Raw genomic sequence first — 15,391 nt, 5'->3', positions numbered from 1 at the left:
CAGATCTAGTGAGTTTAAGAAAACTCATAAACAACAATTGCTGGCAATACTGATAATTCTGACTACTGATCAATCTTCACAGTGCCCAAATCATCTGCCATATCTCATCTGCAATTAAACTATGCTCCCAACCAATATAAGATGTCTCAAATACTGATTTAGATCAATCATAATACGCAAGCAGATATAACATAATAAGGGAATAAGAAAATAAGAAAATCTGTAAAACTCAGCAATTCTGACTTTCTGACATTTCTGCTAATTCTGATGTATCTGTTACCTGTGTCGTTTACAGTCGCTGATTTCTTTCTCAACCGTGCAAATAAATCGGTAAACACACTGCAGATATCCCATATTCTGAATACAATCTGTTTCAATTATGATTCATACCTGACTAATTCTGTATACAATAATCACTGTTCTCTGAATATTCAATAAAATCTTCAATATTCCATTTAATCAATCGGATGCTGTTAACATATCAAATATCATAGATATGACAAGCATAAACTCATCAGAATATCCCTGAATCTAAGAGTTAGCAATCTGTACCCTTCTATTAATCTTCAATATCATTCTGTACTGAATTCTAAAATAACATTCAGTATCAACTCTAGATTCAATTCCGAAATCTATCTTTCTGATATAAAGCAAATCTAAAATCTTATCTGACAAACATCAGTCAACTCATCCATCACGGACAAATCTGTCAATGCTAGGCTCGATTTCAGTAGATCTACTGAATACATAAGGATGCAAGCTGCTCCTTTCTGTATTAATCGAGTCACATATAATACAGATATCACAGGAATTCTAAATCTAGAATCCTTATCGTGGTATCTTCACTGATCAGTCATCTCTGGTCTGAATCTTACCAATTCTGGAACAATTTCTACAATATCTCTGTACTTGTTTAGCATTACATGTCAATAATGAAATCGAAATCATATAACACAAGTACATCATAATCTAACCCAATCTCGGGTTCATTTCACTGTAGTATATAATATGTCACAGAAATCTCTGATATCAACCTTTCCTCCACAAGCTAGGAAATCAATACTACAGTACCACTAGACCCAACAGATACAGCATATCTCCATACAACTCAGTCAAAGATATTCTTTAACAAATGCATTCGTATATATCAATACATATGCAATAAAATCATAAGGAATAGTACCTGTTGTGGATTCTGGTTCTGTTTCTCAATTAAACGCTGTTCCCTACGATCTTCGGGACCATCTCTGGGGACAAACTTTAGCAAAATGCCCCAGCTGTTTACAGATATTGCATCTACCAAGCACTCCTTGGCATTGCTCTGAGGAATGTCTCCCTCCGCAAGTCCTACAATAGACATCAGTATGGCTTGGACTCGAACCACTTGAGCTAGAGGAGCCACTTCCCAACTTCTTGAATGGCTTCTTACGAGTTTTCAGCAACTCTTGTTTCCCGCTCGTACTGCCACGCTCATATCGAAGAGGGGATTGCTGGGTCTGGGGTGGCTTCACACACAACCTTGTCAATTGTCTAATCAGACTCGCCTCCGCTCTCTTCGCTCTACTCAAGATATCAGCGAAATGATAAGGTCGTTGCAAATTCATAAATGCAACTACCTCTGAGTTCAACCCTCTGATGAACTGATTTACTAAAGCTTCATCATTTCCAGCTAGATGAGGAGCAAAACGCATTAGAGTCGAGAATTTAGCAATATATTCATCAATATTTAGCTGTCCTTGGCTCAAATTCTCAAACTCCAATTTCTTGTCCTCTCGGTACGAAGCTGAGAAAAATCTTCGATAGAATTCAGTTCTGAATATTTCCCACGAAATCACTGTACCTCTCTGTGCCCACATTCTTGTACTAGTAATCCACCAACTCCTGGAGGCTTCTCGTAACTGGTAAGGCACCATTTTAACCCTCTGTTCATCTGTACAATCAAGTAAATCAAACAAGATTTCTATATCATCAAACCAGTTCTGACAGTCTTCAGATGTCTCGGTACCACTCAGAATCGGCGGCTGTAATAACTCAAATTCTTTCATCTTTTCTTCTAACTGAGTTTCTGATACATCTCTCTGCTCAGACGAAGTACTGCCCTTTTCTGAAATTCTTCGAGGCGGTATATCTGAATATCAAACAGATTAGTACACAATCTATACAATCTGTCTCAGCCCTCCTCTGATCATATACCTCTGATCTAGACTCGGTTCTGATCCAGGCTCAATAATTACATGCTGCGATCAACTCAGATAACAAACAACATGTAATAGGGAAAGCAATAAATCATGCTAGCCCACACAATGTAGTCAACATTGAAATAAATCTCATGCTAGCAATCACATGCAAGGAAAGAAAATTCAATCTACCCCGCTCATTCTCTTCTATCTCAATCTAACTCAGTCTAAAAGATCTATCAGTTCTGACTATCTCAGTCGAAAAGATCTATATCTAAAAGAATCTATTACTAAAGGAACTATCAGCTCTGATACCACCTGTTGTGGGGACCCAGACACTGATCTTCTTCTTAATCATCTTTGGGATTTAATTATCAATTAAGATAAACAGGGTCTAAAAATTTTTTCTTTTTAAAATGTAACTGCGGAAGGTAATGGAATCTAAACAATATACATCTCTGTATAAAAACTACAGTTCAGTAGAAAAGTACAATACTGTACAACCTAAATCTAAGGTTCAATTACTAAATTCAAGTAATAAACTACGTCTGCTACCAGTCCGGAATCACCACGCTAACTCGTCTTCTCTCATCGTCATCTCGACCCTGATCCAGCCCCACCTGTTGTCATGCACACATACAAAACAAGACAACAGCCGGATAACTCCGGTGAGAATAAATCCCAGTATAAAACATGGTAAGCATGTATATAAACAAACTAATTCATAAACCATGCGATCATGTATAAACACAATATATTTCATAATCTATGAAATTAAGCATGCAACTCAAATCAGATAAACATGCATATAAACAATCTAAATCATAAAACATGCTAGCACAACTGAAAGCAATAACGATGGGTCCCATGATCTAGGAGCCACATCCATGTAAGCATGCAGTTCTAATCAAATCATGTCTAGACTTGACTCAATCTATAACTCTAGGGATCCCGGTGTGAATAAGACGTCACTACCTACCCTCCAATCGGGGTAATGTACGTCTCATTCCTAGACTTCGGTCTGAGCTGTATCAACGGCGGCAATAAGAGTAATACCTACTCCTATGCTGAGATACACCGAAACGTCTAGCTATTTGACAATGCCTGTCAAAGACTCTCCTATCTTAAATGCAATGAATAACAATCTGTAAACAAGCATAATCATATTCGTAACTGAATATCACAATTATCTTACCTTCTTGAATACAATTCTATAATCAAAGCATAATCAGGTAACAGTATAAACAATAATCTAGTATGTGATTTTATTGGGAAACTCAAATTAATCTAATTTGAGTTATGCTTCCCGAATATCACATGAATTATACCTTTGTCGTCCCCGTCTGATGACGACGAAGTCCTGTATTCAAATCTGTCCATCTCGAATCTGAAATGACAATATCGAATACGCTGTATTAGTGAATAACTCAATATAAAATCTGTTCTGATCAATACCCAACTCAGTATACAATCTGATCAATATCTGAACAAGATATAATCTGATTCATATCATCGCTATCACAATACAATCTGAATCATATCGAAATCTGATTAATCTAAATCAACTGATGTTTCGACGGCATAGCAATACAATCTGAATAACCCCGTCAATCCGAACATCACAAATATAATACCAGAATTCATAATCAATCTCAGTACAATCTATAATCTCAATATCTGTACACTCTGAATCAGTAATAACACAATTCTGATATTAAATCTCAGTCAATTCATTTCTAAAATCATAACAATTCCATAAACAGTCTGTTTCTAAATCTGACTTCAGTTCTATAATATCTACAGCAGCAGAAACACCATATCTGAATCATATTCAATTCTAACAACATCATAAAATCAAATCTTGTCTAAACGTAATAAAACTTACGTCCAGTTGTAGCCTGTGTTGATACAAACACGCTACCGAAGTCGAATTTCAATTCAGATAGATGGTTTTCTCGCAAATCAATTTCTAAGAAAAAGAACAAAGCTTTTTCCCTCAAAACCGATTTCCTCTCCTTTCTTTCCTTCTGAATTCGATTTGTATGTTGTATATATATATATATATATATACACGTAGCCTTCAAAAGACCAAGAGGCATAATTTTGTGTTGCATGCCGCGCGCATATGCGCAACGCTTTCCGCGCAAATGCGCCCATGGCTCGGGACGCTACGCGCATATGCGCGCAGTCCGTCCGCGCATGTGCGCGGATGCCTCGGCCACCTCCGCGCATGTGCGCGACTTCATCCGCGCATGTGCGCGAAAGGTTCTGCCAATCTCGCGCAAGACTCACGCACCTCCACGCGCATGTGCGCCCTCTCACTTCTTGCACACACATTTCACACCTTTCACATGTGTTCTAATCCGATCCGCTCCGTCTATAATTATCTCAATTAATTCTATAAATCATTTCAGATTAATCTCAATTTACAGTAATCATATCCAAATCCTTTCAGATTACGGTAATTAAATTTCCGGGCATTACATTTCTCCCCCTCTTAGATCTGAGTTCGTCCTCGAACTCACCAACAATCAATTCAAGTCTAACAAAAGAAATGCGTAACAGAGTTTAACCTCCAAACTCGTCGCACTAACATCCTTCTGAGGTATCTTTCTTTAATCAGTCTCTGATTCTACTTTGAAATCAGAATTCACCAAGTAACTCGGTCGGATAACACTGGCTATACAACATCTGTATATGCTACTCTGCAATCCATAACAAATCAATACCACCTGTAGTTGTTATCCTATCTGTTTCTTCCAATCAAAGACGTATTCTATCTTTGATTTCCAATACCAATTGTCATCATCTGACATGGGTTTCCTAAATCTATCTATTCTGAACTCTCTTGATAACTATTGTCATACAGTAAGTCACACAATGACAATAATCTATATAAACTAGTACTAACGTCCAGCAGTAAAGCTCTACAAATATCTGTCAATATCTGGTAACTACACCCTGACTATCTGTCAATCTTTCTGATTATCTGCTAATCTGTAACAAATTTGCACAAGAGAGCTTATGATATAGTCTATCACAAGTACAACTCCATCAAAATCACAATCTGATATCATCTACCGTGGCATTCTAATTTTTCTGACCACTTTTCTGACATCAATCTGTGTCATGGGTCATGTTTGTACGTGATCTGGTACAAACTGATAGATATAGATTGAGTAATCTGTCAATCATAATCATATCATATCATAATCTAAAGAAAATGGCGGTAATTTCATTACGAAAGCCATAGAAATGTACTCCCATTTCTATTCAGAAATATACAAATTCTGTAATAATCTTCTGATTTCTATTTTTCTAGCTTCTTCTGTTAGCAATTCAGACTTATCAGTACAATTTCTGCCAACATTTCTGTACAAATTCTGTTATAACTGATCTGATCTGTTTATAGCACTACTGTCTGTTCGAATAACGTACATTCACAATCATCTGAATGGCAACTGAATCAACTACTATGCGGTTCTGACACTATCTGTGAGTTCAGATTCGAACTATCCTGTATAAACAAATCAGTAAATAATCCTAAATTAAAGAAGAAATACTTACCTGGTATTCGGCTCTGACTATCAATATCAAAATCTATAAACAATTCTGAAACATCTGATATCATAGCATAATCAGTCCCATATAACACAAAATCAAATATCTGTTATTCTGACTGATGCTCTGTTCTGATTATTACAAACAAATTCTGAACATTCTGATCACATGTCTGACTGTTTACACTAATCTGTATCAAACATACATGTAAACCACAGTAATATCAATTAGATTCGAAATACAAACAACCTATACAGATCTAGTGAGTTTAAGAAAACTCATAAACAACAATTGCTGGCAATACTGATAATTCTGACTACTGATCAATCTTCACAGTGCCCAAATCATCTGCCATATCTCATCTGCAATTAAACTATGCTCCCAACCAATATAAGATGTCTCAAATACTGATTTAGATCAATCATAATACGCAAGCAGATATAACATAATAAGGGAATAAGAAAATAAGAAAATCTGTAAAACTCAGCAATTCTGACTTTCTGACATTTCTGCTAATTCTGATGTATCTGTTACCTGTGTCGTTTACAGTCGCTGATTTCTTTCTCAACCGTGCAAATAAATCGGTAAACACACTGCAGATATCCCATATTCTGAATACAATCTGTTTCAATTATGATTCATACCTGACTAATTCTGTATACAATAATCACTGTTCTCTGAATATTCAATAAAATCTTCAATATTCCATTTAATCAATCGGATGCTGTTAACATATCAAATATCATAGATATGACAAGCATAAACTCATCAGAATATCCCTGAATCTAAGAGTTAGCAATCTGTACCCTTCTATTAATCTTCAATATCATTCTGTACTGAATTCTAAAATAACATTCAGTATCAACTCTAGATTCAATTCCGAAATCTATCTTTCTGATATAAAGCAAATCTAAAATCTTATCTGACAAACATCAGTCAACTCATCCATCACGGACAAATCTGTCAATGCTAGGCTCGATTTCAGTAGATCTACTGAATACATAAGGATGCAAGCTGCTCCTTTCTGTATTAATCGAGTCACATATAATACAGATATCACAGGAATTCTAAATCTAGAATCCTTATCGTGGTATCTTCACTGATCAGTCATCTCTGGTCTGAATCTTACCAATTCTGGAACAATTTCTACAATATCTCTGTACTTGTTTAGCATTACATGTCAATAATGAAATCGAAATCATATAACACAAGTACATCATAATCTAACCCAATCTCGGGTTCATTTCACTGTAGTATATAATATGTCACAGAAATCTCTGATATCAACCTTTCCTCCACAAGCTAGGAAATCAATACTACAGTACCACTAGACCCAACAGATACAGCATATCTCCATACAACTCAGTCAAAGATATTCTTTAACAAATGCATTCGTATATATCAATACATATGCAATAAAATCATAAGGAATAGTACCTGTTGTGGATTCTGGTTCTGTTTCTCAATTAAACGCTGTTCCCTACGATCTTCGGGACCATCTCTGGGGACAAACTTTAGCAAAATGCCCCAGCTGTTTACAGATATTGCATCTACCAAGCACTCCTTGGCATTGCTCTGAGGAATGTCTCCCTCCGCAAGTCCTACAATAGACATCAGTATGGCTTGGACTCGAACCACTTGAGCTAGAGGAGCCACTTCCCAACTTCTTGAATGGCTTCTTACGAGTTTTCAGCAACTCTTGTTTCCCGCTCGTACTGCCACGCTCATATCGAAGAGGGGATTGCTGGGTCTGGGGTGTCTTCACACACAACCTTGTCAATTGTCTAATCAGACTCGCCTCCGCTCTCTTCGCTCTACTCAAGATATCAGCGAAATGATAAGGTCGTTGCAAATTCATAAATGCAACTACCTCTGAGTTCAACCCTCTGATGAACTGATTTACTAAAGCTTCATCATTTCCAGCTAGATGAGGAGCAAAACGCATTAGAGTCGAGAATTTAGCAATATATTCATCAATATTTAGCTGTCCTTGGCTCAAATTCTCAAACTCCAATTTCTTGTCCTCTCGGTACGAAGCTGAGAAAAATCTTCGATAGAATTCAGTTCTGAATATTTCCCACGAAATCACTGTACCTCTCTGTGCCCACATTCTTGTACTAGTAATCCACCAACTCCTGGCGGCTTCTCGTAACTGGTAAGGCACCATTTTAACCCTCTGTTCATCTGTACAATCAAGTAAATCAAACAAGATTTCTATATCATCAAACCAGTTCTTACAGTCTTCAGATGTCTCGGTACCACTCAGAATCGGCGGCTGTAATAACTCAAATTCTTTCATCTTTTCTTCTAACTGAGTTTCTGATACATCTCTCTGCTCAGACGAAGTACTGCCCTTTTCTGAAATTCTTCGAGGCGGTATATCTGAATATCAAACAGATTAGTACACAATCTATACAATCTGTCTCAGCCCTCCTCTGATCATATACCTCTGATCTAGACTCGGTTCTGATCCAGGCTCAATAATTACATGCTGCGATCAACTCAGATAACAAACAACATGTAATAGGGAAAGCAATAAATCATGCTAGCACACACAATGTAGTCAACATTGAAATAAATCTCATGCTAGCAATCACATGCAAGGAAAGAAAATTCAATCTACCCCGCTCATTCTCTTCTATCTCAATCTAACTCAGTCTAAAAGATCTATCAGTTCTGACTATCTCAGTCGAAAAGATCTATATCTAAAAGAATCTATTACTAAAGGAACTATCAGCTCTGATACCACCTGTTGTGGGGACCCGGACACTGATCTTCTTCTTAATCATCTTTGGGATTTAATTATCAATTAAGATAAACAGGGTCTAAAAATTTTTTCTTTTTAAAATGTAACTGCGGAAGGTAATGGAATCTAAACAATATACATCTCTGTATAAAAACTACAGTTCAGTAGAAAAGTACAATACTGTACAACCTAAATCTAAGGTTCAATTACTAAATTCAAGTAATAAACTACGTCTGCTACCAGTCCGGAATCACCACGCTAACTCGTCTTCTCTCATCGTCATCTCGACCCTGATCCAGCCCCACCTGTTGTCATGCACACATACAAAACAAGACAACAGCCGGATAACTCCGGTGAGAATAAATCCCAGTATAAAACATGGTAAGCATGTATATAAACAAACTAATTCATAAACCATGCGATCATGTATAAACACAATATATTTCATAATCTATGAAATTAAGCATGCAACTCAAATCAGATAAACATGCATATAAACAATCTAAATCATAAAACATGCTAGTACAACTGAAAGCAATAACGATGGGTCCCATGATCTAGGAGCCACATCCATGTAAGCATGCAGTTCTAATCAAATCATGTCTAGACTTGACTCAATCTATAACTCTAGGGATCCCGGTGTGAATAAGACGTCACTACCTACCCTCCAATCGGGGTAATGTACGTCTCATTCCTAGACTTCGGTCTGAGCTGTATCAACGGCGGCAATAAGAGTAATACCTACTCCTATGCTGAGATACACCGAAACGTCTAGCTATTTGACAATGCCTGTCAAAGACTCTCCTATCTTAAATGCAATGAATAACAATCTGTAAACAAGCATAATCATATTCGTAACTGAATATCACAATTATCTTACCTGCTTGAATACAATTCTATAATCAAAGCATAATCAGGTAACAATATAAACAATAATCTAGTATGTGATTTTATTGGGAAACTCAAATTAATCTAATTTGAGTTATGCTTCCCGAATATCACATGAATTATACCTTTGTCGTCCCCGTCTGATGACGAAGAAGTCCTGTATTCAAATCTGTCCATCTCGAATCTGAAATGACAATATCGAATACGCTGTATTAGTGAATAACTCAATATAAAATCTGTTCTGATCAATACCCAACTCAGTATACAATCTGATCAATATCTGAACAAGATATAATCTGATTCATATCATCGCTATCACAATACAATCTGAATCATATCGAAATCTGATTAATCTAAATCAACTGATGTTTCGACGGCATAGCAATACAATCTGAATAACCCCGTCAATCCGAACATCACAAATATAATACCAGAATTCATAATCAATCTCAGTACAATCTATAATCTCAATATCTGTACACTCTGAATCAGTAATAACACAATTCTGATATTAAATCTCAGTCAATTCATTTCTAAAATCATAACAATTCCATAAACAGTCTGTTTCTAAATCTGACTTCAGTTCTATAATATCTACAACAGCAGAAACACCATATCTGAATCATATTCAATTCTAACAACATCATAAAATCAAATCTTGTCTAAACGTAATAAAACTTACGTCCAGTTGTAGCCTGTGTTGATACAAACACGCTACCGAAGTCGAATTTCAATTCAGATAGATGGTTTTCTCGCAAATCAATTTCTAAGAAAAAGAACAAAGCTTTTTCCCTCAAAACCGATTTCCTCTCCTTTCTTTCCTTCTGAATTCGATTTGTATGTTGTATATATATATATATATATATATATATACACGTAGCCTTCAAAAGACCAAGTGGCATAATTTTGTGTTGCATGCCGCGCGCATATGCGCAACGCTTTCCGCGCATATGCGCCCATGGCTCGGGACGCTATGCGCATATGCGCGCAGTCCGTCCGCGCATGTGCGCGGATGCCTCGGCCACCTCCGTGCATGTGCGCGACTTCATCCGCGCATGTGCGCGAAAGGTTCTGCCAATCTCGCGCAAGACTCGCGCACCTCCACGCGCATGTGCGCCCTCTCACTTCTTGCACACACATTTCACACCTTTCACATGTGTTCTAATCCGATCCGCTCCGTCTATAATTATCTCAATTAATTCTATAAATCATTTCAGATTAATCTCAATTTACAGTAATCATATCCAAATCCTTTCAGATTACGGTAATTAAATTTCCGGGCATTACACCTCTCTATTGGGATGATATCTCTGAAGTGCCTGAAATGGGACCAGATATGATCAGAGATATGACAGAAAAAATGAAGCTGATTCGAAAGAAAATGAAGGTAGCACAAGACAGACAGGCCAAATATGCCAATGTTTGACGTAGAACGTTGGTATTTGAGGCAGGAGACCGGGTATTTTTGAAAATTTCACCATTCAGAGGAGTTGTCAGATTTGGCAAGAAAGAGAAATTGTCTCCACGATACATTGGGCCTTATGAGATTCTCGAGAAGATAGGAGATCGTGCCTATCGACTCGCTTTACCGCCTTCACTATCTGGAATACATGATGTCTTTCATGTATCGATGCTGCGGAAATATCTCCCTGATGATTCTCACGTTACCCAGCCAGACGAGACCGAGCTGGTTGAGACATTGTGTTATGTCGAGAAACCGATTCGGATTATCGATCGAAAAGAAAAACAGCTCAGAACAAAGACGATTCCTCTTGTGAAAGTGCAATGGACTCGTCATGGTGTAGAAGAAGCAACTTGGGACACTGAATCAGATATAAGACAAGAATTCCCATAGTTGTTTCGATAATGTAAATTTCTTATACAGTTTTGTATATATACTCCTTATTGATACGAATAAAATGCCGGTGATTTCGAGGACGAAATCGTATCTTAGGGGGGGAGAAATGTAATGCCTGAGATTTTATGTCGTGTTAAATTACGATTATTGATTTTAATCGAGACGATTATGAAAGGGCTAACCGAGACACGAAATGAGATCACGTGTGAAAATTGATGTGTGAGAACAGTAGCATCGGCGCACATGCGCGACTATATGCGCGCATATGCGCGAGGGTTCCAGAAAGATGGGCGCATATGCGCCAATGGATTCGCGCACATGCGCGAGGGTACCCGAGACTTGGTAAATTGGAGATATGGCCTCGCACACATGCGCCGAGTAAGGCGCGCATATGCGCGAGTGTAGGTGGGCACGAGACAGTAGGTCTCGCGCATATGTGCGGCGATGGGGTGCGCATATGCGCGAGTTGTCGAGAGCTTCAACGCGGAGACCCGAAGGTCTCGCGCTAATGCGCCGAGTAAGTCGCGCATATGCGCGAGACGTGTTGAGCCAAGATCAAGCCACTCGTCCTGATGCATGTTGCGATATTTATATATATATATATATATATATATATATATATATATATATATATATATATACATGCAAAATTTCCTCAGAATCTCAGAGGAAAAGAACGAGAGCTTCCGGGGAGAAATCACGTTTAATTCGATTTTGCGATCAATCCGTCCGTTAGATTTTAAATCCGACTTCGACACTGTGTTCCTATCAACGCAGGCTACTACGGGATGTAAGTTTTATTACGTTTTGACATGTTTTGAAATTATGATGTTGTCAGAATTGAATACACGTCATATATGTTGTTCTTGACATGTTAGACAGCGTAGAATCGAAGTCAGATTGAGAAACGGACTGAATATGGAATTGTTATTAATTTCAGAAAGAAATTGACTAGAATTGATATCAGATTTGTATAGTGGTTGATTGTAAATTATTGGAATTGGTATAGACGGATATAGTATTACCAGTATCGTAAGATTGTACTGTTGTACCGTCAGAATATGATAAAACAGAGATGTTGTGATTTGATTAGAATATTGATACAGAATATTGGTATTGTCATTGCCAAATTGAACAGTGACAGACGTTGAATCAAGATTTTGATTGTATCAGATCGACAACAAGAAAGGTATAAATAAATGTTGATTCGGGATTGTACAACTCGAGTTAGGTGTGACTTGAGTTCCCTAAATCACATACTTTATTTTTATTGCATTGATATTTGCAAATTATCAGATTGATATGTTAATGTATTGACTTAGAACAGAGTCAGAGTCCGAGTCTAGGGCAGATAGTCTAGCTAGGGCAGAACCGCCGAGTCTTTCTCAGAACCGATAAGACTCTAGACTTACGGTGTATCGAAGAGCCTTAGATGTAGATCGACGTCTATCTCAGACACTCGATACAGAATGCCAGAGTCTAAATTAGATTGGGATCCCTAGATTTGAGATAAGATAAGATTGGATTACGATTCATTGATTCATGTAGTCAGACTAGATACATGTTTTGATGTTTGTTTATGCTTTTATATATGTTTTATATGATTGCATTTAATACATTGTTTATACTGGGATATTTATATCTCACCGGAGTTATCCGGCTGTTGTCTTGTTTGTATGTGTGCATGGCAACAGGTGGGACAGGTACAGGGTCACAGAGGTGAAGACAGACCGAGATTAGTGTGGTGATACCGGACTTGGATTAGAGCGAGGGTTTAAACACTTGATAGTAGTTGTTGAACCGGAGTATGTATGATTGTATATTTTATTAGATTTATACTTTTATACTGATATGTATAGGAGTTTGATTCCATTACCTTCCGCATTTTAAAAAAAAATATTTAGACCCTGATTAATATAATCGATTAATTAGTCCCAATGATGATTAAGAACTTGATTAGCATCCGGGTCCCCACATTGATCATCCTCCACGTATCCTCGTGCCGGTATTCGTTTATTCGAGTGTTTAGACGCAAACGTATGTATAAACTTTTCTTTTACGCATCGATCTCGTCATATTATGTATATTGATATATATTGTGCGTGAAAATTTGTTCATTATGTGAAAAGTACGATGGGTTATGAGTTAAACGATTTCTGAAAATTATGAGTCACAAAACCCGCTATTTGCTGTCATTTCGATTCATGCGGTTTATAGGTCCGTTTTCTAGGAACGTCTTCAACATATGATCTGCAGTAATATGTAATACCTTCGATTTGATAGCAAATTCGTAATTTTCAAATACGAAACGAGGGAGATATGATTTTTATCGTAAAACCGCACAAGCTGTGAAATTTCTGTGTCACAAAACTCGTCACCCTATGATTTTCGAATTCTGTGACTTATAAGTTGGGTTTCTGGAAATGTTATCAACATATGATTTGTATCACTATGTGGTTTCTTTGATTCGATAGAAATTTGTAATTTTTTGATAAAAAAACGAGGGAGATATGATTTTTATCGTAAAACCACACAAGCTGTGAAATTTCTGTCTCGCAAAACCCGTCACCCTCTGTTATTTCGAATTCTGCAACTTAAAGCTTGGTTTTTTGAAAATGTTTTCATATATGATTTGTATTAATCTGTGTTATCTTCGATTCAATATCAAATTTGTAATTTATTTGAAAAGAAATGAGAGAGATATGATTTTTATCGTAAAACCGCTCAAGCTGTGAAAATTTGTGTTCTTCACGTTTTCTCAAGTTTTGGTTGCAGGCTTCGTTGGGATCTCCGGGATCTTTGCTGTTGTGGTTGTGGCAGCATGTCTAGAGCATTCCAACAAAACCCTCGACGTTTTTAAGTATGCTTGACGTGCAAAAATATTTTATTTTGGAGGTATGTGATTTGTCTTGTGGCCACCCGGTAAAGCATGACTGTGGACCTCTCCACCCGGTAATGCATGACCGAGGATTTATGTATGTGGGAGTGGACATCCGGTTGAAAGGCTGTGGTGATCCCTGCTAGCCCAGTACTGTGGCTTAGTCTGATCGAGCGATTTATGTTATGGGCCACTTGCTTTGAATATATCTCTAAGCAAAATTATGTATGTTATGATGGAAGCACTTTTATGAAAATGTATATGCAATTATGACATGTCTATGTTATGTATGCTCAACTGTTATTTCGTACACGTTATTTTCAAATGCATGTGATTTTATTAAGTACTATTTGCTATTCATGGTTTATGCGTGTTGAGTCTGCAGGCTCACTAAACTTGATCGATACAGATGTTGATACTTTTGAGGAGACTGGAGGTGCTAACCAGTGAGCTTGCTCGGACTGTGTGCAGTGCAAAGCCGAGGATCACTATTGTTATGAAAGGATTTTATGCACGTAGGATTTTATGCTCTGATTTTTATTTATTCAAAATTTTGTTGGCAAACAAGTATTTTCAAATGCTCGTTTTTGACAACGCTTTTACAGTTGTGATGAACGATTTTTTTTATGCCATTAAAATATTTTGTAATTGGATTATTTTCAATAATTTAGTCGATCATTTTATTTAAATTCAGAAGGCGATGGTTTACTATTTAAATAAGCAAAAATTTTATTTTCCGCAAATTTTAAAGTAGTATTAGTTATTTTATTACGTGATGTTACAACTTCTATGTCCCACATTCATATGTTTCCGGAAAGATTTCACTAAAATATTTGATAGGTACAAATTTTGTACAAACTCACTTTAGCTCGAATCACCAACCCTATGAAGCTGAAACTCCTATTCTCAATACTACAACCTAATATGTTCAGAAACACACTATTGAAAGTTACAAATGTAACGTCCGAAAAATCAAACCTACGTAAACCACATGCATGAAAAATTATTTTAATTACTTAATTTTTTAATTTTATGGATTCTAAATGCTTGCATGATATTTATTAAATGATTAAAGATATGATTGCATGATTGTATGACATGATTTCATGAAATTGAAGGATTTTACCAAATATTTTATAATAAGCAGGGAAAAGGAAATTAGGGACGACCAAGACAAGAATATTTATTAAATAATTTCAAGGCTTCCTAATATGATTAAAAAATGATTTAATTTTTATAAAAAGGGTAGTGTTCGAATTATTTTATGTGTCGAGCTCGATTTT

At 36.8% G+C, this 15,391-nt stretch overlaps 1 protein-coding gene across 1 annotated transcript in view; it reads right to left on the bottom strand.

Annotated features, from left to right (window-relative positions):
* The window catches only part of LOC140839043 (uncharacterized), a 52,841-nt gene extending 43,292 nt beyond the window's left edge, over positions 1-9,549 (bottom strand). Inside the window, 1 exon segment of the mRNA XM_073205674.1 lies at positions 9,498-9,549. Coding sequence (XP_073061775.1) covers positions 9,498-9,549 — 52 coding nt within the window.
* Between the last annotated feature and the right edge of the window lie 5,842 nt (positions 9,550-15,391).

This window comes from Primulina eburnea, chromosome 8 (genome assembly GCF_022965805.1).
Source record: "Primulina eburnea isolate SZY01 chromosome 8, ASM2296580v1, whole genome shotgun sequence".
Classification (NCBI taxonomy): Eukaryota; Viridiplantae; Streptophyta; class Magnoliopsida; order Lamiales; family Gesneriaceae; genus Primulina; species Primulina eburnea.
Note: the sequence above shows the minus strand (reverse complement) of the source record. Positions and strands in the feature narration are given on the sequence as shown.